Source organism: Camellia sinensis, chromosome 4, assembly GCF_055761805.1.
Source record: "Camellia sinensis isolate YWXY chromosome 4, ASM5576180v1, whole genome shotgun sequence".
Taxonomy (NCBI): Eukaryota; Viridiplantae; Streptophyta; class Magnoliopsida; order Ericales; family Theaceae; genus Camellia; species Camellia sinensis.
The window spans coordinates 13,146,026-13,172,414 of record NC_138964.1 but is presented as its reverse complement, the minus strand read 5'-3'; the positions used below and the strand labels follow the sequence as shown (position 1 = coordinate 13,172,414).

Sequence of the window (26,389 nt, the reverse complement as noted above, 5' to 3'; positions counted from 1 at the left end):
GCGTCAAGAGGCGCGCGATGCGCGTGTCTGCCTCGTCTATTTAACCAAGACGGAGGCTGAGGCTGAGGCATACCATTCTGAAACCTCTGAAATTTTGGCAGTCTGAAACACTCTGTAAACCCTGCGCTGAAACACTGAGCAACCCAAAACATGGCAACCCAAAACATGGCCTCTTCTTCCCGTCCAGCTACCCAGAACCTGCTCACGCTCTTTCCAGAACTGAACGAGCCCACAAGAGAAATAACTGGTGCGGTGGCCAGTGAACCTCAACCAAACACCTCTGGTTTTGCTCCATTGAACTTTCCGATGCGGTCGGTGGAGCAAAAAATGGCGGTGCAAACTGATATTGAGGCTAATCAGTATACTCTGAAGTCATGCGTGGAAACCATGACGGCGGTCACAAATTTGTCGAACCGGCTGCAGAGTAGGACAAATGAGGTGCAGCATTTAAACTCCCAACTGGCTCTGCTCCAACGCATGTATAAGGATGCGCGAGCAGAGATAAGTGTGCTGAAGGCGGAAAATAAGGAGCTGAAGCGGAAGGCCACCGTGATGTTCCGATTTGGAGGTCCACCATATGCTGCAGTGGAGGAATATGGGGGAGTGAACGTGCTCGGTGGACAAGGAAGTACTGAGGGAGCACCGTCAAGAGCCGCCCAGGATGGAGGCAAAAAGAAGAGACCTGCAGTAGAGTAGAGAAGGGAAAAGAAAAATCCCACTGTGCCGATTTGTGTTGTTTTTCTTTCTTTTTTTTTTTTTTTTTTTTTTTTTTTGGTGTAAAATGGTGATCGGGGTGAGCCCCGACATGAATAAAATATGGGCTCTTGTGCAAATTTGGAAATTGTTGGTTTTTTTTTTTTTTTATTTTTGTTTTTGTTTTTGTTTTTGTGTTGAAAAGAATAATAATAATAAAAATGTATTAATGGGGAAGATTCAAGTTTGATTTTCCTGCTGGTTGGAGTGTATGGGGGTTTTGAATACCATGGGCCGTTGTAGTTAACAAAATATTTATATAATATCTTATATTTGTTTGTGGAAGTGTGCAACAGCAGCTGGGCCACTTTCCTGATGGGTTTCACGTGGGAATGTTTGGCTATCAAAATATTTTAATGAGAGTGAGAGGAAGTGGAATGATTAAAAAAAGAATTGTGAGGGTACGAGTGGAAAGATAAGAGAGAGAGAAATCTCGCCCCTTTTGCCTCTGCGTAATCTGGACGAGATCACAAATGATGCGGTGGCGGTGGAGAGAGATCTGCCATCGATGACAAAGCTCTGGTTCGAGAGAGGAGTAGTAGCGGCACGGCTGGAGAAGGATGGGAGGGAGAGACGATGGCATGGAAGAGAGGGAGAGAGAGAAAGAAGCGGCCTGTAATGGAGTTTCTGTCTCTATCCTCATCACCGCCGTCCACGGCGGCACTGGCGGTTCCTTCGTCGTTAACCACCACCTCTCCGCCGCTCAGCCATTCCCGAAGGCCATTGTCTCCTGCTCTCGCTCTCCGACGGCGGCGATTGGAAATAACGTGTAGTCTTCGGAGGTCGCAGGTCGTGTGTATGGCGCCCGGAGAAGAGAAGATGATTCGCCGGTCTCCTCTTGATTTCCCCATCGAATGGGAAAGGCCGAAGCCTGGGCGGAGACCAGATATATTCCCCCAATTCAGCCCAATGAAAACACCATTACCACCGCCGTTGCCAGTTGATCCTCCTGATCCGATGCGAGAGACGGACAATGTAGAAGGGCGAGTTGTGAGCAGAATCTAATGAAGGTTGTAATTGCCCTGAGACCTTAGGACCGCATAAATGTTGGCCAGACACTGGTGTTCCACGAGGGGTTTTGGGGTTGTTCCGGCAAAGTGGTGAAGAAGAATTTCAAGGTATGTGTAGAGGTCCGGCAGACGGCCAAGGCGAGGCTGCCGCCCGCCGGTGAAGCAGAATTTTTAGATTTTAAACCTGCTCTGATACCATGTAAAAAATGCAATGTATAAAAAGAAATAGAGAAATGTATTATTGATTGATTGTATTGTGTTGTTATTACAATTACAAGGATTCCTATTATATAGGAGTGTGTTTGGGAGTAGGTGGAGAGTAGGTGAAGTGGAGGTGGTAGTGGTGTAGTGGGTTAGGTTTAGTGGAGTAGGTGAGGTGGTAGTGGTGGTAGGTTTATGGTAAATTCTAACACTTCAGATGCAAAAGAAAAAACAAAAATAAATAGAGCTATTTTTGGAGGTACGAATATCAGATGGAAAAATCATGATTCACAAATCAAAACCAGCAATCTTAATTGGCAAGCCTCTTTAAGATAATTAGTGAACCAGTGCTTTTGCGGATTAGCGGCAACTTATTGAAAGATAGATAAGAGGAATCATGCAAAACAAAGATGGAAGACTTTCTAAGACAATATTTAACACTAACCAAGAACCCAAAAAAAACACACAACACACATAGGAGGTAAACATCCAAATCACAAACAACACAATTACCAAGACAATATTTGAATTTCAAGAAAAGGTAGCACTCCCAGGGATATTGATAGATTACAACTCCAAGCTTAAACAGTAAACAATTTCCTCATACTTCAGGCTTGTACTGTCTACAAAACCTACAAATCAAAAACCCTTAACCAAAACAAAAAAATGACAGAACAAAGGATGAGACAATTATTTTTAAGAAAACAAGTCACTTTTATGTATCACAACAAAAAGGATTATTCAACATCATATATAGAAAGTCACATCGATCTATCACACCAAAAAATAAAACAAAAAAACAAAACCAATCTCTAACATGACTTATCAATATTGACTGTTAAAACCTTCACAGATCACCATGAAAGCATGAAATTAAACACTAATCTAAAAACATCTAGCTCACATGGCACATGAATATACAATTAAATACTCTATAGAAACCCTAGACAACCATGAACAAAGAGAAAACTACATAGATATATAACATAAAACTAGACTATTAGTTACTAACAGGCTATTAGCTTATTTACATAGATATATAACATAAAACTAGCCTATTAGCTTATTTACTCTTTTATCTAACAGGCTAGCTTTACAATTTCAATAACATAGCGTAACGCCAGTTTTAAAACATAAAAATATTGAGGCAAAATCATACGGTTAAGATTCGGTCATAAAAATATTGGGGAAATCCTGCATAGATATGTCCTGTTCCCTACCATATAGAATGGAAGATAATTTTGGAGCAACGTTGGATACACAAAATATTATAAAAAAAGTTAATTAACCACCCTGTGACGTTCACACCCATGTAAAACTTATAATCATAATCATATTTACTCATGTAAAATTCATATTCATATATATATTTGGTAAAATTTGTAATAAATTGTTTAAGGTCTCTAATATTTTTACAGTCATCACTTCTATAATATCTAATCTCAAATTTCAATAAAAAAATTTCAAAATTCACATCATAGATTATGTCTACAGATTTTTTGTTGGAAAGATAATGAGGGAATGCTGCACTAACCTATTGCCCAAAGTAGAGTGCAATTTAGTGATGATTTCTTCTTCTTCAGAAGATATGTTGCCTCTCTTCAAGTCAGATCTCAAGTAGTTAATCCATCTCAGTCTGCAGCTTTTCCCACACCTAAGTAACCCTTCAAAACCATAAATAAAAAATATAAGACTCATTCCATTTGTTTCTTGAAAGATACATATACATATATAAGTTTGATATAGTGAAATGTAATAAGAAGAGTAGAAAATCTCACCAGCATTCTTGGGCATAGACCTCCAAGAACCTTCCCCATTAGCTTGAATGTACTTGGTCAAGATCTCATCTTCTTCTGCAGTCCATCTCCTCCTTTTCAACCCCACTTTCTCACAGCAAGGTGCTCTTCCCATTTCAGTCTAAAAACACACACTTGATCACCCAACTCACTCAAGGTCTGTACTCCACTCAGATAAATGGTAGAAGAGAGAGAAAAATGTAGTAGAGAGAGAGAGAGAGAGAGAGAGAGAGGGAGAGAGAGTGAGAGCCTAGCAGTTGACTTTGGAATGCATGCATGTATGTGTGGATGGATGGATGGATGGATGATGGGTATGATGTGAATAAGCTAATAGTCTTATGTTATATATCTATGTAGTTTTATGTTATATATCTAAGAGTAAATAAGCTAATAGTCTATTAAATACTCTATATAAACCCTAGACTATTTGATGACTTGAAATTGTAAAGCTAGATCAAAGAGTAACATAACCAATAGGTGTACCATGTAGTGGTTGCCTTCAACAGAGTTACAGAATGAGACCCAATAAGCTCCCAAGAGCTAGCCTATTAGATAAAATAAATTAAGATAAGACTAGACTATTAGTTACTGTTGAAAATCAAGCCACGTTTTCATCAGATGCCATATGCATCAAGCCCTTTTTCTTTATTTCATATGCTTTCGGTGATTATTTAATTCATATGCTTTATTGAAATAAAAAAAAAAAAGTCTATGTTTAGTCTTTCAATCACTCTCTCTCTCTCTCAATATTAATATTTCTCATGGTATCAGAGCAGGTGTAATCCTGTCTCGTCATTTTCGCCTCTTCAGTCAATATTCGAATTTTTTCTCTTCTACTCAAATATATCCTTCTATTGCATGACTAAATACGGTCCAGCTTTCGGAATGACTATCAACTCATCCTCTTCTTCTTCTGATATTATCATCTCATCATCTTCATCCTCTCATCAAATGGAAACCTCTCATCTTCCGATCACTGCCCATAAACTGAATGGGCAAAATTATTTGCAATGGTCTCAATCCATGTTAATGTTTATACGGGGAAAGGAGAAAGATGACTACATCACCGGAGCCTCGGCGCTACCAGAAACCACAGCATCAACCTACAAAAGGTGGATAGCTGAAAATAATATGGTCATGTCGTGGCTCGTCAACTCTATGACCACTGACATTGGCGAAAATTTTCTGTCATTTGATACTGCCAAAGAGATCTGGGACATGGCAAAAGAAACGTTTTCAGACAAGGAAAACACATCTGAAATCATCCAGCTTGAAAGCTCCCTCCACAATTTACGTCAAGACAATCTTACGGTAACTGAATATTTCAATACCCTTACTCGTCTATGGCGTCAACTTGATACGTTTGAGGTTCATAACTGGCAGTGTGTTACTGATGGTCTGTTATATAAAAAGATTGTCGAAGGGAAGCGCGTGTTTAAATTCTTGTTAGGATTGAACACAAATCTTGATGAAATCAGAGGAAGAATTATGGGAGTAAAACCGCTCCCTAACCTTAGAGAGGCATTCTCTGAAGTCCGTCGCGAAGAAAGTCGGAAAAAACTCATGATGGGATCTCATCAACAACTGAATATGGCAGAAAGCTCGGCTCTTAAGACTCAATTCGCTCCTATCGACAACCGTTAGAAAAATAAAGGAGGTAGGCCTTGGTGTGATCATTGCAAAAAGCCGGGTCACTCGAGAGAAACTTGCTGGAAGATTCATGGAAAGCCAGTAGATTGGAAACCACGTCAGCCTCTTGAGAAAGAAGGACGAGGTAATCATGTAGGTACAAATGAACCATCACCACAACCTGAAGCAAGCCCTTTCACCAAGGAGCAAATGGAGATGCTCCAGAAACTACTACAGTCACAATCTGGTTCGTCTTCCAACCACATCATAGGATCCGGAACCTTGGCTCACAAAGGTAATTCTTTGAACGCCTTTACTGTTAGTAAGAAACGTAAAAAACCTTGGATTGTGGACTCAGGAGCATCTGATCATATGACGGGAGATGCAACGATTTTTGATACATATAACTCATGTCAAAATAATTTAACGGTCCGAATAGCAGATGGTTCACTATCAAAGGTTGCCGGTACAGGTTCAGTTGTGCTGTCTAGGAATCTTATTCTCAACTCTGTTCTCCTTGTTCCTGACTTGGACTGTAATTTATTGTCAATTAGTAAACTCACTAAGGAAAAGAGGTGTGTTACTAATTTTTTCTCCACTCATTGTGAATTTCAGGATTTGGATTCGGGGAAGATGATTGGCAATGCTGAGGAATGCTCTGGACTCTACATCCTTAAGGAACGCCACTATCCACAAGAACAACCTCAAACGGCAATTTGTGGTAGTTCTTTTTCGGTTTCGTGTCAAAATAACGATAGAGCAATTATGTTGTGGCACTATCGCTTAGGTCATCCTAATGTTATGTATCTCAAGCATTTATTTCCTTCATTATTTAATAAAAATCCAAAACCTTTTGATTGTGAAATCTGTCAATTTTCTAAGCATGTACGGTCCCATTTTCCCATTCAATCCTATAAAGCGTCTCGTCCATTCTCACTAATTCATAGTGATATCTGGGGTCCATCCAGAATAAAAAATGTAACTGGTACTAGGTGGTTTGTCACATTCATAGATGATCACACTAGATTAACCTGGGTCTTCCTCATGAAAGACAAATCTGAAACGAGCCAAATCTTCAAAAATTTTCAAATTATGATTCAGACACAATTCCAGTCAAAAATCCAAATTCTAAAGTCTGATAACGCTCGGGACTATTTCAACTCAATTCTAGGAGATTTTTTAGCAGACAAAGGGATAGTACACTTAAGTTCATGTGTTGACACCCCACAACAAAACGGCATCGCTGAACGGAAAAATCGGCATTTGTTAGATGTTGCTAGATCACTCATGTTTTCCACAAATGTTCCACAATTCTTCTGGGGGGAAGCTGTTCTTACAGCTGCCTATCTTATCAATAGGATGCCATCTAAGGTACTACAATTCCAAACTCCTTGTCAACTTCTCCTAAAATCCTTTCCCACTACTCGCCTCATCTCCACCATCCCACCCAAAATTTTCGGGTGTTCTGTCTTTGTTCATGTCCATCAACAGTATCGAGGTAAACTTGATCCCCGGTCGCTCAAGTGTGTCTTCATTGGGTATTCGTCACATCAGAAAGGGTATAAGTGTTACTCTCCGGTCACTAGGAAATTCTACACTTCCATGGATGTCACATTTTTTGAAACCCAGTCTTACTACCCTAAAATTGATATTCAGGGGGAGACTCCAACCCAGGAATATCAATTTTGGACCCCTGAGTCATTTAGTGAGCCATCCATCACCACCAAAAATCCCACACCTCCTGAGTCATTGAATCCATCTGTACCTGCCGAAAATTCCAAGTTCATTGTTGCCTTGCGGGATAATGAACACATCCAAGAGGAAATGGAGGAAGGAGCACTTTCTCAACAATCCCATGAGGCTGAACCGGGTTCTAATCCAAGCAACATTCCAGGTAACAATCTTCTTACCACAGATAGTACTGTTGATTCTGAGTTCGAAAACAGTATTCTTAATATGCCCATAGCTTGGAGAAAAGGAGTTAGATCATGTACTCAGCATCCCATTGGGAACTTTATTTCTTATGATAATCTATCACCTTCGTTCCGTGCCTTCACTTCTAGCATCACGGAGATACACATTCCTCGGAATATTCAGGAAGCCTTCAAGTCTCCTCAGTGGAAGGCAGCAGTCATTGAGGAAGTTCGGGCTCTGGAAACGAATGGTACTTGGGAAATTACTGATCTTCCAAGAGGTAAGAAACCCGTTGGATGTAAATGGATTTTCACAGTAAAACACAAGGCAGATGGTAATGTGGAACGTTATAAAGCTCGGTTGGTTGCCAAAGGATTCTCCCAATCCTATGGCATTGACTATCAAGAAACCTTTGCTCCAGTTGCCAAGCTCAACACTGTTCGTGTACTTTTATCCTTGGCAGCTAATCTCGATTGGTCACTTCACCAACTTGATGTAAAAAATGCCTTCCTCAATGGTGACTTAGCGGAAGAAGTTTACATGGACATTCCGGCTGGACTTGAGACAACATCAAATTTCAACAAAGTTTGCAGACTCCGAAAATCCTTGTATGGTCTCAAACAATCTCCCAGGACCTGGTTTGAACGGTTCACTAAGGCAGTAAAAGGGTACGGTTTTGTTCAATGTCAATCCGATCATACATTATTTGTGAAGCACTCCCTAGGAGGGAAATTGGCAATTATCATTGTTTATGTGGATGACATAATTCTAACAGGCGATCATGAAGAGGAAATTGGCTTACTTAAAACATTCCTAACAAAGGAATTTGAGATTAAAGATCTTGGAAATCTTAAGTACTTTCTTGGAATGGAAATTGCTAGGTCAAAGAAAGGTATAGTCGTCTCACAACGTAAATACGTTCTAGACTTACTGAATGAAACAGGGATGCTAGGATGCAAGCCGGCAGAAACTCCTATGGACACAACTATCAAATTGGAAGAAAGTGACGGTAGTGCACCAAGTGATAAAGGGAGATATCAACGTCTTGTGGGAAAACTCATTTATCTTTCTCATACAAGGCCAGACATCAGCTTCTCTGTTAGTGTGGTCAGTCAATTCATGAACAATCCTACCGACAAACACATGACTGCTGTGACCAGAATATTGAGGTACCTAAAAAAGACACCGGGAAAGGGTCTCTTCTTCCAAAGAACAACAAATAGAAAAATTGAGATTTTTTCAGACGCAGATTGGGCAGGTTCAGTAACTGATCGGAGATCAACCTCTGGCTATTGTTCATTTGTTTGGGGGAACGCGGTTACATGGCGAAGCAAGAAACAGTCAGTGGTCGCCCGTAGTAGTGCTAAGGCAGAATTTCGTGCTATGGCCCTAGGTATCTGTGAGGGAATCTGGTTGAACAGACTGTTAGAAGAATTACGAGTTCCATCTGAGCATCCCATGGTTTTATACTGCGACAACCAAGCCGCCATCAGTATCGCTAAGAATCCTGTTCATCATGATCGCACTAAGCACGTGGAGATAGATCGACACTTTATCAAGGAAAAGATTGAAGAGGGAGTTTTTCAAGTCAGCTACACTCCAACAAACTGTCAAAAAGCTGACATTCTCACCAAAGCTCTTGCTCGAGTTAACTTCGAAGATCTGACGGACAAATTGGGCATGATTAACATCTACAACGTTGCTTGAGGGGGAGTGTTGAAAATCAAGCCACGTTTTCATCAGATGCCATATGCATCAAGCCCTTTTTCTTTATTTCATATGCTTTCGGTGATTATTTAATTCATATGCTTTATTGAAATAAAAAAAAAAAAAGTCTATGTTTAGTCTTTCAATCACTCTCTCTCTCTCTCAATATTAATATTTCTCAGTTACTATAGTTTGGTTGTGATTATTTCTATGATTAATGCACCAAATAGAAAGATGCATTCAGGACTAAATGCAAACAAAGTGACGTGAATCGTAGAACTGCTCTGAGAAAAGGGCCCCATCAAGCTATTCAACATGAACAAGTGAAGTCTGTTTTAAATTTTGAATTTTTTTTTTTTTTTTTTTGACAGGTTAAGCAAATTCCAATGACATATTTATCAACTGATCACTACATGAAGTCATTCATCAACCCACTTATTGAAGAAACACGTGCTGATTTGTTATCATCCCTGGAAAAGGTGTCTCGTGCACCAATCTGTGAAATATTGTCTGCTCTTGTTCATGGAGTGATGGATGGTTATGACTTCAAATCCCATCACCTTTGAAGCAGATAAAGCAGTGGAGAAGAAGATTAAGAAGAAGAAAAGTCTTTTTGCTGTTTATTTGACAAACATGACGACTAATGTTCGGACAACAATGAAGAAAGAATAATAAAGACCCACCAACTGTTCGATCAAATGTATGAATCAAAAAATGTCGAGATTTGATCAGAAACTGTTACCTTAGTACCAGGGGCTGCTCGGCGGATCTCCTCCTCGGGGATAATAACAGGCCACTGCTCACCGGCGTCGCGGAACATTTGCTTGGTCTCGAGAAGCTGACCCTTGTCGAGAATCATGGTCCTGCCGGTTGCTCGTCCAAACCAAAATTCCCCGCTCGTCGCTCGCCTCCGTGAGAGAGAGAGAGAGAGAGAGAGATTGTTCTTTCGAAACTTAGGGCTCTGCAAACCTGAAAGGAAATGAAAAAAAATGGGGGGAAAGACAGAGAGAAAAAATGGGGGAAATTGTTTGAGCTGGCGGGTCAATGAAAAAAGGGGGAAATTTTGTTTCATTTTTATTTTAATGATTTTTTTTTTTATTTGGTAGAGCTAATATTTTAATAAAAAATATTTTTCGTTAAAATAAAATTATTTTTTTACGATCAATGAAAAATCTTTTTTTGTGGTAGAGGAGAGGGAGCGGCAGTAGTGATGAAGGTGGTGGTGGTGGTGGTGAATGAGATTAGTGGTGAAGTTGTGGTAGTGGTAGAGGAGATGGAGTGGCGGTGGTAGGGGAGAGGTAATAGTAATAGTGGTGGTGGTAGTGGTAATGGAGTGGTAACGATGGTGGTAGTAATGGTAGTCGTAGAGGTGGAGTGGCAACAATGGTAATAAAGCTAGTAGTGGAATGACATTTGCAGTAGTGGTGAATGTGGTAGAAGAGATGGGTGGTGAGAAAGAGATGAGTGAGAGACAGATAGAGAAGAGAGAGAGACAAAGACACAGAGAGAGAGAGGGAGAGACAAAGAGAGAAAGAGATAGAGAGTGAGAGACAGAAAAAGAGATAGAGAGAGAAGAGAGATGAGCGAGAGAGATATAGAGAAAATAGTGATGAACGAAAGAGACAGAGAAAGACATAGAGGGAAGAGAGATGAGCGAAAGAGACAGAGAGAGAAAACATATGAGAGAAGAGATAGATGAGTGACAGACAGAGATAGACAGACAGACAGATAGAGAGAGAAGAGTGATAAGTAAGAGAGAGAAAGAGAAGAGAGAGAGGAAGATAAAAAAATGGGTGAAAATAGACAGACAAAGAGAGAGAGAGAAAATGAGCGAAAAGAGATAAATGAGAGAGAGACAGAAAGAGATGAGCGAGAGAATGAGAGAGATAAAGAGAATAGAGAGATAAGAGAGATGAGAGAGATGAGAGAGATAGAGAGAAGAGAGATGGGCGAGAGACACAAAGAGAAACAGAGAAACAGACAGACAGAGAAGAGTGATGAGTGAGTGAGAGAAAGAGAAGAGAGATAGAGACAAAGACAGAGACAGAGAGAGATGGACGAGAGACACAGAGAGAGAAAGAGAGAGACAGAAAGAGACAGATAGACAGACAGACAGAGAAGAGTGATGAGTGAGAGAGAAAAAAAGAAGAGAGACAGAGACACAGAGAGAGAGAGAGACAGCCAAACAGAGAAAAGTGATGAGTGAGAGAGAAAGAGAGAAGAGTGATGAGTGAGAGAGAGAAAGAGAGAGAGAGATAGACAGAAAAAGAGATAGAGAGAGAAAGAGAGAGGGAGATAGAAAGAGAAAGAGATAGAAAAAGAGAGAGAAACAAGAGATAAGCGAGAGATAGACAAAAAAAGAGAGAAATAGAGCGAAAAGATATGAGCGAGAGAGAGACACAGAAAAATAGAGAGACAGAGAGAGAAGAGAAATGAGCGAGAGAGATAAAGAGAGATAGAAAGATAAGAGAGAGAGAGAGAGAAAAGAAATGAGAGAGATAGAGAGAAGAGAGATGAGCGAACGAGACAGAAAAAGAAAACAGATGAGAGAGATAGAGAGAAGAGAGATAGGCGGGAGACACAGAGAGAAAATGAGAGAAAGAAACAGACAGACAGAGAAAGAAGAGTGATGAGTGAAAGAGATAAACAGAGAGAGAGAGATAGAGACAGAGAGACAGAAAGATGAAAAAATGAATGAAAAGAGAAATGTTATATCAAAGAGTAAGACGACATTGTGTTTTTTATTTTATTTTTTTGCGACAGAAAAATATTGTTGAATTTATTCAAATCATTTTGTGACTGTATATATATAAAGCTATCTCAAAACCACAATCACTATGCTAGGTTAGAGTTTTCCAAAAACTCTTTTGAGAAAATTATACTTTCTTGTTTTCCGTGTTATATTGTTTTTATTGAATTTTTTAAATATTTTAAGTATTTTTTTTTTAATTTTTAGACACATCTAACATAAATACACCTAAAAATGAAAAAGTTGTAAAAAAAATCTTTTAAAAATTCACTAAATACCAAAAATACAAAAAAAAAAAAAATACAATAATTCAATACATTTTTTTTTTTGTATTTTTATGTATTTATTAATTTTTAAAAATATTTTTTCATAAATTTTGTATTTTTTAGATACATCTAAATAAGGTGCATCTTAAAAAAATATTTAAAATTTTAAAAATATTCACTAAAAACAAAAAAAACACGAAAGTCACTTTTTGCGACGGCAGAAATTGCCATCTCAAAAAAGCAGAGTATTTGCGACGGCACCATTTGCCGTCTCAAAAAATGAGAGTATTTGCGACGGTATGCCGTCGCAAATGCTCTGTTTTTTTGAGATGGCAAATGGTACCGTTGCAAATACTCTGCTTTTTTTAGACGGCAAATGTGCCGTCGCAAATAATTCCGTCTCATAAACCCACTTTTCTTGTAATGTTTGACTTCTATTAGAGTCCAATTAATTATATTTAAATTTATCAATTTGACTTGAATCAAATATTTATTTAAACTCCCACATGATTTAATACTAATGTCTACAAGACACATCCACCAGCAAACGATAAAAGACTACATTTCATCCCAACAGCTTAACAAAAAATCTATTGAGAATATGACTTTAATCTACCTTAGAACATCCAGCACCTAGAACTACACCCAAATACATTCCAAGTCTATCAACCAGTTTGACCCCAACACAATCACTAAGAAAACCACACTGAGTTGGGCTCATATTAGGACTAACAAAAAGTTCAGACTTATGAAAATTAATCCAAAGACCGAATTGGTCACAAAAAGCTTCCAGAAACCATTTCAAAAACCAAATCGACTCCAAATCAAACTCCATGAAAAATAAGCAATCATTCGCAAAAAGGAGATGAGAAATAACAGGTGCATTATGATAAATAGACATCCCTTTACGAACACCCTGGGACGCAAGAGCATCTAATGCCAAAGATAAGGCTTGATAAAAAGGTACGAAGACAATGGGTCCCTTTGTCTTAGACCACATTTCGGTTGAGACCATTCGGATTGTTGATAATTCACCAATATCAAGAAAGAAACAGTTGACAATGTGAACTGAACCCAAAACCTCCAAGATTTTACACAGAAAATCCTAACTCTATCATATTCATATCTAATTTAAGCGCACACAAAAAAGAATAAAAAATAAAAATAATTATTCCCCCCCCCCCCCCCCATTTTTTTCCTAATAAATTCCATTTATTCATAAGCCACCAGAACATTAGCAGTAATGAAACCAATCGCAACAAAAGTGTTCTGCGACGGGTGAATCAAAGCAGGAAGAATTTCTTTCAATATATTCACTAAGACTTTAGAAATGATTTTATAAATGACATTACAAAGACTTATGGGTCAAATTGCATATCTTTCTTCTTGGGGATTAAAGCTAAGAAAGTATGGTCCATCTCCTTAAGTATGATCCCCAAATTAAGAAAAGACAACATTACAGAGACTATCGAATCCCCAACCGTGTCCCAAGAATTTTGATAAAAGGCCACAGTCATAGCATCCGATCTCGGGGCCTTAACCCCTCCCATAAAAAAAGGCAGTCTATTTCACTTCTTGAGCCAAAAACGAAGAATTCAAAACCCTTTTTGCTTCTTCGACAATCTACAATTGAAAGCAGACAATAATTTTCAAGATAAGAAAAAGGTAGTAAAGTACCTGAAGGAGATAAGTCGAAGGTTTGGTACAAAGTCTTGAAATGGTTCAAGAAGGCATTCTCAATATCCATCTGATTAGTACAAAAAGAACCATCCTTCATTCTGAGAAACAAAATCCTTCTTTTATTAGCACAGATAGTTGTAACCATATGGAAAAACTTGGTGTTTCTATCCCCAAATTGAAGCCATTTTTGCCGTGCTCTCTAGGCCCAATATACTTCCTGTTTTTGCAACAAATCATCTTAAAATTGTCTTAACTTTTGTTCTTCATTATATAAGGACAATAAGTCTCGTCTACTCTGAATCTCTAACAATTGAGTTCTAACCCTAACAATTTGCGCAGCTAAACTTTTCTATGGCAGATTATTCAAATTCCTAAGATGTTGTGTTACAAACTTCTGATGCTGCATTGTTTGAGAAGCATAAGATCCTCGAACCGGGACAACCCATGCCTTCTTACCAATTTTTATTGTGACCTTATCCATCAACCATACCGCTTCAAAACAAAATCCTTCTTTTATTAGCACAGATAGTGGTAGCCATATGGAAAAACTTGGTGTTTCTATCCCCAAATTGAAGCCATTTTTGCCATGCTCTCTAGGCCCAATGTACTTCCGATTTTTGCAACAAATCATCTTGACATTGTCTTAATTTTTGTTCTTCATTATATAAGGACAATAAGTCTCATCTACTCTGAATCTCTAACAACTGAGTTCTAACCCTAACAATTTGCGCAGCTAAACTTTTCTATGGAAGATTATTCAAAATCCTAAGATGTTGTGTTACAAACTTCTGATGTTGCATTGTTTGAAAAGCATAAGATCCTCGAACCAGGACAACCCATGCCTTCTTAACAATTTCTATTGTGACCTTATCCATCAACCATACCGCTTCAAAACAAAGCCCTTCTTTTATTAGCACAGATAGTTGTAGCCATATGGAAAAACTTGGTGTTTCTATCCCCAAATTGAAGCCATTTTTGCCGTGCTCTCTAGGCCCAATATACTTCCTGTTTTTGCAACAAATCATCTTAAAATTGTCTTAATTTTTGTTCTTCATTATATAAGGACAATAAGTCTCGTCTACTCTGAATCTCTAACAATTGAGTTCTAACCCTAACAATTTGCGCAGCTAAACTTTTCTATGGCAGATTATTCAAATTCCTAAGATGTTGTGTTACAAACTTCTGATGCTGCATTGTTTGAGAAGCATAAGATCCTCGAACCGGGACAACCCATGCCTTCTTACCAATTTTTATTGTGACCTTATCCATCAACCATACCGCTTCAAAACAAAATCCTTCTTTTATTAGCACAGATAGTGGTAGCCATATGGAAAAACTTGGTGTTTCTATCCCCAAATTGAAGCCATTTTTGCCATGCTCTCTAGGCCCAATGTACTTCCGATTTTTGCAACAAATCATCTTGACATTGTCTTAATTTTTGTTCTTCATTATATAAGGACAATAAGTCTCATCTACTCTGAATCTCTAACAACTGAGTTCTAACCCTAACAATTTGCGCAGCTAAACTTTTCTATGGAAGATTATTCAAAATCCTAAGATGTTGTGTTACAAACTTCTGATGTTGCATTGTTTGAAAAGCATAAGATCCTCGAACCAGGACAACCCATGCCTTCTTAACAATTTCTATTGTGACCTTATCCATCAACCATACCGCTTCAAAACAAAGCCCTTCTTTTATTAGCACAGATAGTTGTAGCCATATGGAAAAACTTGGTGTTTCTATCCCCAAATTGAAGCCATTTTTGCCGTGCTCTCTAGGCCCAATATACTTCCTGTTTTTGCAACAAATCATCTTGACATTGTCTTAATTTTTGTTCTTCATTATATAAGGACAATAAGTCTCATCTACTCTGAATCTCTAACAACTGAGTTCTAACCCTAACAATTTGCGCAGCTAAACTTTTCTATGGTAGATTATTCAAAATCCTAAGATGTTGTGTTACAAACTTCTGATGTTGCATTGTTTGAAAAGCATAAGATCCTCGAACCAGGACAACCCATGCCTTCTTAACAATTTCTATTGTGACCTTATCCATCAACCATACCACTTCAAAACACCTGAAGCCATTTTTTCCTTTAGCTATAGGACTCGTATCCAAAATCAAAGGGCTGTGATCATGGGAACTCCTCTTTATTTGGATGAGCCTACGTTCAAGAGAAGCAGACTTACCTTTGCGAGAATATGTATTGAAGTGCCAGCAAATAAAGAGATCCCTGAGTCTTTCAAAATAAATCTTGGTTATGGTGACCCATATGAGATTCAAGTTGAGATTCCATGGAAGCCCAAAAGGTGTGATGTTTGTAAGACTTTTGGTCATACCACTAATTTGTGCCCTCAGAAGCCAAAGACTTTGAACCCTCCATCTTCCAAACAAGAGTGGAGAGTCAAGGAGACTAACATACAAGTTCCAACTAAGTGGGAAGTAGTGAAGAAAAAAGGGAGAGATGATGCGCAAGGTTCAATGACAGTGATAAACAAAGAAGGAGAGACGCAGCGTTTCACTCCATCAGCATCTAATACTTTTGATGTCCTTGAATCATGTGATATGGGAGAGTTGGGGAATGGAAAATTAAATCAAGAGTTGTTGTGTCAAACGAACAACTTAAAAAGTAGAGGGAGTCCATCTCCAAGTGATCCCATTAATGGGGAGACTACAAAGGAGGATAACAGAAAAAAACTCAAAGCGAAACTTCATTACTTGAAGAGTGCTAGAGGGAAATTTTGAATCCTTTGTTGTGTATGTTGTGTTTGTCGTCTATAAGCTTAGTTTGTTTCTTTTGAGGGAGTAGTTTGTTTTTGTTTATGTTTATTCTCCGTACAAAAGATGTGTATTGAACTTCATTGTATATCTTTCTTTTTTGGTTATAATATGACTTGTTTATCCAAAAAAAAGGGCTATGATCTGACCTCTGAATAGGGAGTGCAAGTAGAACCACATGGCGAAAACGTTGCATCTAATCCGATAAGGCTACTGGTCTATCAAGTTTTTCATAAGACACATCATGTCCTCGCCGATTGTTGATCCAAGTGAAACGAACCCCAATTGAAGGCAAGTCTACAAACCCATGATCATTCATAGAACTCATAAAAGCCTTGACACCTAGCTTTCTTCCTTCCTTGATCTCGACCAAACTTTCTTGTTAATAGCTCACACCCATCGATCCCTTATTCTTCTCTGCTTTCCACATAGGTCACTCGTATTAGGTTTTCAGTGGAATCAACTAAGGGATATGATTTCTGAAAATTTAAGGCTGTGTTTGGTTGTAATTTCAAAACGTGATTTTACACCATAGTTTCAGCATGATGTTTATTTAGTGTTTTGGAATCACGTTTCAAACGCTCTGCAGAGAGCTCTGTCTCTGCTCTGTCTTAGCTGCGCATTTCAGCGTTTTTTTTTTTGAAAATTTTGCCTGACGGGACATTCGGTCGGTCGGTCGTCCAGCCAGTTGGTCGGAATAGTAATTTTTTTTTTTTTTTTTTTTTTTTTTGCAATTGATTTATATAATCGAAAAAAACATTTTCTGAAATTTTTAAAATTTTTTATGTGCTTTAAAATAATTTTGAGTTGTATGTTTAGTTATGAGTTTTAAATTTTTGTATCACATATCAAATGTCACATCAATAATTCCCCACTCAAATCAAAACCCTTTTCAAAACTATTTTCAAAACTCTTTACCAAATAAATTTTCTACACTCAAATCATAATTCCACAACACACAAACTCAGAATATACAACTCATACTCTCAAATCACATTTACAAAACTCTACCAAACGCTACCTAAATTTATTTGATTGGTTTGGATTGTTATTACTATGCAATCCAATCTCTCTTTTTTTTTTTTTTTTTTTAAAGGTGCAAAGGAAAAGTTACAACAGCAAGAAAAGAAAAGAGAGTTAGTCCCTCTCATACACCACATCTAACATATCAGCAACAATCAAATGTCTCATCTGGACAGATGGGTCACCACAAAGTTTTTAGATTGTTCTACTCCTATTTTAGCTAGCTAATGCATTAGCACATTGGTTTGCCTCTCGATTAATATGCTTGATACATGATCCAGTTCTTTGGAGCAAAAATCTTGACTCTTTTAATTTGTGCCTTGAAAGGAAATTCACATGGTGCCCCTTCGATTCCCCTCTTGCACTTCCATCGGTATTTAGCTTCAGTTTTCCTGCACATGGACGATACCATTTAATTAATTTTGGTATTTGTATTTCTGAAGTTGAAAACAGAAAGGCTTTTCTTTAATTTCTTTGACAAGAGTGTGAATCCTCATCCGGTTCGATTTCTGCCTTCTCAAAGATGAATTGTCCATCTGGTATGCAATGCAATCCGGTTGTGTGGAAAAATAGCACGTGGCCCACCCCAATCTAGTCTGGTCCATAGCCCTAGAGGGCAACTCCACTAGCCTTGGACAAAGTTTGGGCCTAGTATTTTCAACCCAAGTCATTCCAACTTTGGGTCTAGTAATTTTTTTTGGGCAAATTATTATAGAGGTATCTGTGCTTCGGTATTTGTGTCATTTTAATCTATATAATTTTAATTAGTTTGATTTTGATTTTGAATTTATGATTTTGTCTCAATTTGGTTCCATTGATTACAATGCTTAATATTTTTTTTATGAAAAATATGCACATAAGTGTCATGTCCCATATTTTTAAAGGCAACATTATAAACTTACTCAACTCAGTGAGTTAATTCCAATCAATTTAGTAATAATTTTTCTTATAAAATACTAACAATATTATCAATTGGATCAATTTAATACAAAATCTAAAATTAAAGGTCAAAATCGAGTCAATTAAAAGTGTAAAAACCAAATTAACATGAGGGATAAAACATAAGGGCTACCGGCGTCAGTTGCCCTTTTTTTGGGGGTGATTGTTTTGGCTTCATGTTTGGCTTGTTAAAATTTCATTTGCAATCAACCTATTCTATAAATAAGTTAAGTTTAAACAAATTTTAAAACTCATCAAGTTTTAAATTAAGCTTGAATAACAGCTTAAACATGCTTTAAAATTCATCAAGTTCTCAAATTAAATTTGAATAACTTACTACTCAATTTAAATTGGTTCGTTTGAAATCTTACTGGTTACTCCAATAACTATTTTGTTATTTATTTATTTATTTATTGCTGGCCCTTTTTTCTATAAATACTCAGGCCTCTCCCTATTCCTCCTAATAACAAATGAACACACAGAACTTTTTAAAAATCTCTTCGTATGTGTTTGATACAATTTTTTATAAGTTGAGAACGGATAATCAAAAAATAAATTTTAAAAACACATCTCTTCAAACTTTTAATTAATTAATTTTTTAAATTTATTTAAGTAACTTAAATCTAATAAGTTATAAAAAGTCTCATACAAACTTCAAAAAAGAAATTAAATAATAATAATAAATAAGTCATATAAGTTGTACTAAACAACTCATTATTTAAAGTTGACATGTGGCTAAAATGGAATTGGGGTGACTGTTTATATGGGTTGAGTTTGGGTTGGGTTTGATGTGATGTGTTAGAGAGATGATGTGATTTAAATAAGATGATGTGACTTAAATAAGATAGTGACTTTTTGACTTTTTGTATTATTTAGGTCATGCCAAACTTGGCCTGAGTATCTATGTGACAATTACCTACTGGAAATGGGGTGACTGTTGTGTAGCTATTGGGATTTATTTTGAGGTCCGTTTCAATAATTTGAGTCATTTATATTTTAAAGTATATCAAGTAGAATATATCTGTAAAAAATTAAATTAATCGGACTTTATTAATCATTTCATCAAATTGCATTTGTATCTATAAAAATAAATGACAATTGTGATTTAAAGTATAAAAATAAATATAAATGTGAGGGATGAAATGCTTAAAGATATCCGATTAACCTGATTTTTTGTACGTAAGTTTTACTCGGTATACTCTAAAATGTGAACGATTCAGATTATCGAAACGGGTCAAAAAATGGTTCATATTACTGCACAACAGTAGTTGTTGTGCCCCGCAACAAGCTAAAAAAAGAAGAATAAATGATGTATTGTCAAATATTGTTTATTTTTTAGAAATAAACAAGCTAAAATAAAAATATATGACTATTGAATTGATCTAATTTTTTTTTATGAATAATATACACAGAGAATCGTACAAAATAAATAGTTTAAACTATCAAAATAAAACCCGTAACGAGCCCTACAAGTTCCAAGCCTCTTGATATATGATACAGGGTAAATTACACCAATGGTCCCTCTAATTTGAGCGAAATTTCACTTTAGTTTCCGTAGTTTCAATTTGAATAATGTGATTCCGGAATTACTTCACATTTTGAATGGAAAAAACCACTTGCAAAATTAGAGGAACCAAAATAGTATTCAAAAGAAACTATAAAGACCACTGATATAATTTATTCATTACACCGGTGGTCCATATAATTTGTTATGAATTTCACTTTAATCACTCTAATTTTACAAATAGTCTTTTTCCGTTCCAAATTCTAACATTAAGTGATAGAGGGATCACTCGCAATAAAGTTAAAGAAAAATTATTCATCCACACAATTTCTTTCTTCCACAATCCCTCTAATGACGTGGGAAACAAAATTTGAAAAGTTGACTCATATTCAAATATTCTTTCAAAACTCTCCTTACATGTATTTTATCTTGCCATCTCATTAGGGAATTGTGAGAAAAAGAAATTGTGTGAATGTAAGACTATTAAAAATTAAAAATGTAATAGTCAAATTATTTAAATTAAAATTATAATGACTAAAGTGATATTTTACTTAAACTATTCGAACTAATAATGTAATTTAAACTCTATAATAGATAGGACTTAAAAGAGTGTTTCGTACCTTTTCTTGAATTCACTTTTGTGCAGAAATATTTTTCTCTATTTTTGACAAGGGATTGATTTATCAGAGAGGCTCAACGTGAAAAGCGGGTAAGAGAAAACAAAACCAATCTTGAATCTTACGGCTCAAATAATTGATATCTTAACTCATTAGTGGAAAGTCCTCTTCTTGTTTACTCGGTTTTCTTTTGTTTTGTTTCCGTGTGGCCACTTTGTGACTGGAAAGGAAGTACTCCTTTCAGGTTGTTTACTTTCACTTGATGGGCACCCAAGCTGGATATGCCGTATATTAGGGTTTTTTTAGTTAGGGTGATGTTTAATAACCAAAAGGTTACTAATACAGAAATTACTGATTAGACACATGGATAGATAAGAATTTTTAAAAGCGAGTTTTACTAATAAATTTTATAAAATCTTACCTATTAATATACATTTTGTATTCCACTCACTCACTTCTGCCATGTTGCAACCCCATCCATATTTGTTGTCACCCCTCTCCAGCCTTCCTTTATCACCGTGACCCCTACCTCTTACAACCCTCTAGCCCAACAAACCTCAATCCTCGCAAACCCCACAACCCCGACTGAAAGATCTCATCGGCAAAGCTGGGATCAATCCTAGATAGTCTCGGCCATACGGCAATAGAGGAGTGTTGGAAAAAATGATTTTTTGGTGACTTTAATTAAATATTAAAGTGGGTCCCAACCATCTATTGTGTTGGGTCCAAGTGGGTCTAAATACTTTGCATTGAGATCTTTACACCACAGATAGAATGACCAAAAACTATTGAGATTTGAATGAGAAATTACCTCATGAAGTTAGCTTCATGGAAAAAAGGTAATGAAGTTTTTAACTCCTGCATTTATTACAGAGTTTAATAGTGCATTAATGGGGTTTGTAACTCCTGCCTTTATTGCAGAGGTTAATGGTGCATTATGAACAGCCATAAAGGCTGGAGGCTCTTCCTCTCTCCCCTATACATGTATAAATTGAGACCCTCCTGTCAAGTCTCAAACACAGAAATTTTTACTTCTATTTCACAAGTCAGTTTGCCTGAAAGTTCCTACAGTGAGAGAGTACTGCCACTGTTTTGTTCGCTAAGCTAGACAGAGAGTGCTTCTGCCGTAGCTGGTTTTGACCATCGTATCCTGGGAGACAGACGCCGGGATTCCTCAAGCACTCGACCAGTGAGGCGGCAAAATCTGTTTTAAGGAAACTGCTTCCGTGTAGGCTTCGGTTTCGTCTCTTTACCGTTTTATTGTTTTGTGCATTTCTGTTGAAATTTAGTTGTAATTATTAGCATGTGTTCTTAGTATATATATAATTTGATTTCTTCATAAATCTATTTATTTAATTTCAAAATTTGAACAACAAGCTTAAAACAGATTTTTTATATATGTTTTTCCTATGAAATTGATCGAATAGATTTATATATAGACATTTGTATAATATTACTAGGAACTGTTGCGGAATTGCTCCCTATTTCAATGATTGTAAATTATGCAATGTGATTCTCTAATTGTTTAAGAATGCTCTATCATAATTTGTATACTTAATTGTATTACTCTGATCTTATTTTATGAGTATGGTTCATCATTCCCCTTCTATGATTTGCATGAATTTTAAGGTTATAAAATATAATTTATTGATGTTGCAATTTTGACATGCTAATTCTATTCTATTCTAGGTTTTAATTTGTTACATGCTTATTATTTTCTAGATTAGATTACATGATTTAATCTTTAGAATTTTTGCATGTTAATGGTTGAATGGTTATATATTTGAAGTGCTTGGTTATTAGTTTATTACATATAAACAATGCAAATTATTTACATAAACTGCATGCTACTTATTTGGTTTTATCCTATTTGTCTAATGTTGCATATGTATATTTTGATTTTGCATACTTCTAGCTTTACTATCTAATTTGCATGTGAAATTGCTTCTAGTTTTCTAGAGTTATACACATAAGTTATTTCCATGAATAGTGTGTGATTTAATTGGATAAATTAAAATTTGAATTAAATGTAGTTCTTTGGAGTTATAAAATTTGTGTAACTTGCCTATATTTATTTACATGGTTATTGTGAATTAAATTCTTATATAATTTATGGCAATTAATTTTTTAATTTAATGTAGAAGTTATAAGGTTTTGTAACTTGTATAGTATCTTAATTCTTTAGTTATTTTGCTATTCTATGATTTGCTAGAAGGTTAAATAATATTTGATTGTATGTACAATTGCTTTATATTATGTTGTCGTTTTCTACTAACTCTCTTTGTAGGCATACCTAAGCGTAGAAAGGAATTGTATGGACTACTTATAATCCTCAATTGGATTGATTATTTTTCTTTATGTTTGAAGAAATTTTTACTTGAGATTTAGTTGATTTGTTTACCAATTTGCAGTAGCAAGTTTATTTGCTTATTAGACGCATTTTATATGCATGTATTTGGTTGTAGCAATTTTAAAGTGTTTGCAAGTTTAAATTGCTTGTAAGTTTGGATTTTGGTTTGGTTTTCTGGAATGGAAACCAAAGTGTTTTAGCTTTGGCTAAAAAGGAGGTTTTATTTGTTCAGAAATGGCAACTATCACTGATGCTGCTGCTACTGCTAATGTTGGTGGGGATCTGAACCCCGGGGCAACTGGGTTGCCAACCCCTACTGTTGTGACCTCTGTGGTCAACCATGGCGTTACTCCGGCTGTTCCAGGAGGACCGCTCAGTCATCATGAGCGCCCAGAGAAATTTGCTGGGGTGAACTTCAAGAGATGGCAGCAAAAGATGCTGTTCTACTTGACCACGCTAAACCTTGCAAAGGTTCTGAGCGAGGATCCTCCATCCGTGGCAGAGAATGAGCCTGATAGGCAGAAAGTCATGGCGCTTGACACATGGAAGCAGACAGACTATCTTTGCCGGAACTATGTGTTCAACAGCTCGGCAGACTCACTCTATAGTGTGTTTTGTTCCAAGAGCTCAGCATATGAGTTATGGAAAGGCGTTAAGCCTTCGTATAAATTCTTACGAATGTGGGGGTGTGTTGCAAAAGTGGCAATTCCTACACCTAAACGGGTTAGGATAGGCCCGAAATCCGTGGATTGTATATTCATTGGTTATGCACATAATAGTAGTGCATATCGATTTCTTGTACATAAGTCTGAAATTCCAGACATACACAGGAATACCATTATGGAGTCAAGGAATGCATGTTTCTTTGAAGACATTTTTCCTTGCTGAACCCATGAAAGGGTTCCAAGGTCTTTGGAGAAATTTGATGAGCTTTCTAGTGAGGATGATCATATTGATGATTCAGGTGATGATCAAATTGAGGTTTTAGATGAGCCCAGAAGGAGTAAAAGAGCTAGGATATCCAAATCTTTTGGTCCAGACTTCTTAACTTATATGGTTGAGAACGAACCTCAAACGTTCCACGAAGCTGTGACTTCTCCTGAGAGTCCATTATGGAAAGAAGCGATCAAAAGTGAGATTGACTCCATCTTACAGAACCACACCTGGGAGTTGGTAGATTTACCTCCAGGTTGTAAGCCTTTAGGCTGCAAATGGATTTTTAAAAGAAAGATGAAGGCCGATGGGTCTATTGACAAGTATAAGGCGAGGCTCGTTATCAAAGGGTACAGGCAACGAGAAGGCCTGGATTACTTTGATACGTACTCACCTGTTACTAGGATAACATTCATTCGGATGGTGATTGCGATTGCTGCTTTGCGCAATCTAGAAATTCACCAGATGGATGTAAAGACAGCTTTCTTAAATGGAGATTTGAATGAAGAAATCTACATGGAGCAACCTGAAGGATTTTCAGCTCCAGGGCAAAGCAGGAAAGTTTGTAAACTTGTCAAATCTTTGTATGGTTTGAAGCAAGTGCCTAAACAATGGCATGAGAAGTTTGACAACGCAATGTTGTCAAATGGGTTTAGAATCAACGAATGTGACAAGTGTGTTTATGTCAAAGACACTGACAGAGGTTATGTCATTTTGTGTCTATATGTTGATGATATGCTCATTATAGGTAGTAACGATGAAATGATCAAAACTACCAAGAAGTTGTTAAACTCTAAGTTTGACATGAAGGCTATGGGCATTGCAGATGTTATTCTGGGAATTAAGATTACCAGAATCTCTGACGGAATTGTACTATCTCAGTCTCATTATGTTGATAAGATACTTGAGAAGTTTAGTGGATCAGATACGAGTGTGTCATCGACACCTGTAGACTTAAGTCTATATTTTACCAAGAATAATAATGAAAGTGTCTCACAGTTAGAATATTCTCGGGTAATTGGAAGTTTAATGTATCTGATGAGTTGTACTAGGCCGAATATAGCTTACTCGGTTAGCAGGCTTAGTAGATACACAAGTAATCCTGATGCTTCTCATTGGAAGGGTATTGTGCGCGTGTTAAGGTATTTACGCTACACTCGGGATTATGGGCTGCATTATACTCGATATCCAGCGGTGCTTGAAGGCTATAGTGACGCAAATTGGATATCAGATATAAAGGACTCAAAGTCCACTAGTGGATATGTGTTCACTCTTGGTGGAGCAGCGGTGTCTTGGAAATCTTCCAAACAAACGTGTATATCTAGATCAACGATGGAATCAGAGTTTATTGCTTTGGATAAAGCAATGGAAGAAGCTGAATGGCTTTGCCATTTCCTTGAAGATATTTCAAGTTGGTCCAAACCTGTGCCTGCTATTTGTATGCATTGTGATAGTCAATCTGCAATTGGTAGGGCACAAAGTAATATGTATAATGGAAAGTCTAGACATATCCGTCGTAGACATAATTCCATACGACAACTACTCTCGAATGGAGTTGTCTCTATAGACCATGTAAAGTCTAAGGACAACATTGCGGATCCGCTAACCAAAGGTTTAAATCGAGTGTTAGTTGAAACGTCGTCAAAAGGAATGGGGTTGAGGCCTTTGGAAGTTACCAGAATGGAAACCCAACCTAGTTGACTAGAGATCCCAAGATCTAGGTTCAATGGGATAACCTAATTGCGTGTAACGGTGGTATGTCACTGAGGAGGTTAAACCTCCAGCCATTCCTTCTATCAGTGATACCTGCAAGTGTAGAGGTTAAGCTGAGCTTTTAATGACTCTAGTGTGTTAAGCTATTGAGCTGAGTATAGCAGGATACTCAAGTAGAGTCACCTATGTGAGTGTGAAGTGGGGCCGCTTCTAGAAGAATTGGACAGGCCAAGATTCTTTGAAACCACTCACTGAACCAGGCTAGTGTCCAGGGCCATACAGGGCACACCAGTGAGAACAGAATGGTGGTAGGAGTAATTCCCGTGTGAGATCTATTGTCTCAGTTTACATAAACGGCAGAGCAGTTCAAGATGTCTTATTCACTGATCAGCCAGTAAACTCGATAGGTTTTCACTGGGAGAGGTTCAAAGCCAAAATCTACCTTCTCTGATGTCGGGGTTAGTCCGTTGTACTCTTTTTCAGAGTCATTATTGTTGAACGGTGTTCGTTTGTTGAGTCATTCGGTCAATTTTTATTCATGTGGGGGATTGTTGGAAAACATAGTTTTTTAGTGACTTTAATTAAATATTAAAGTGGGTCCCAACCATCTATTGTGTTGGGTCCAAGTGGGTCTAGATACTTTGCATTGAGATCTTTACACCACAGATAGAATGACCAAAAACCATTGAGATTTGAATGAGAAATTACCTCATGAAGTTAGCTTCATGGAAAAAAGGTAATGAAGTTTTTAACTCCTGCATTTATTACAGAGTTTAATAGTGCATTAATGGGGTTTGTAACTCCTGCCTTTATTGCAGAGATTAA

At 37.0% G+C, this 26,389-nt stretch overlaps 1 protein-coding gene across 4 annotated transcripts in view; it reads right to left on the bottom strand.

The window, feature by feature from the left end:
* The window catches only part of LOC114281490 (uncharacterized), a 31,053-nt gene extending 16,954 nt beyond the window's left edge, over positions 1-14,099 (bottom strand). For 3 of the 4 annotated variants that reach the window (XM_082924257.1, XM_082924256.1, XM_028223947.2), the window contains exons 1-4: positions 13,703-13,942; positions 9,753-9,979; positions 3,743-3,881; positions 3,499-3,628 (exon numbers count right to left, since the gene is read on the bottom strand). In XM_082924257.1, coding sequence (XP_082780383.1) covers positions 3,499-3,628; positions 3,743-3,881; positions 9,753-9,979; positions 13,703-13,850 — 644 coding nt within the window. In that variant the 5' untranslated portion in view covers positions 13,851-13,942. Of the gene's footprint in view, positions 1-3,498; positions 3,629-3,742; positions 3,882-9,752; positions 9,980-13,702 lie in introns of all 4 variants that reach the window. The other variant, XM_082924258.1, reaches the window with a different exon arrangement.
* Positions 14,100-26,389: the final 12,290 nt, after the last annotated feature.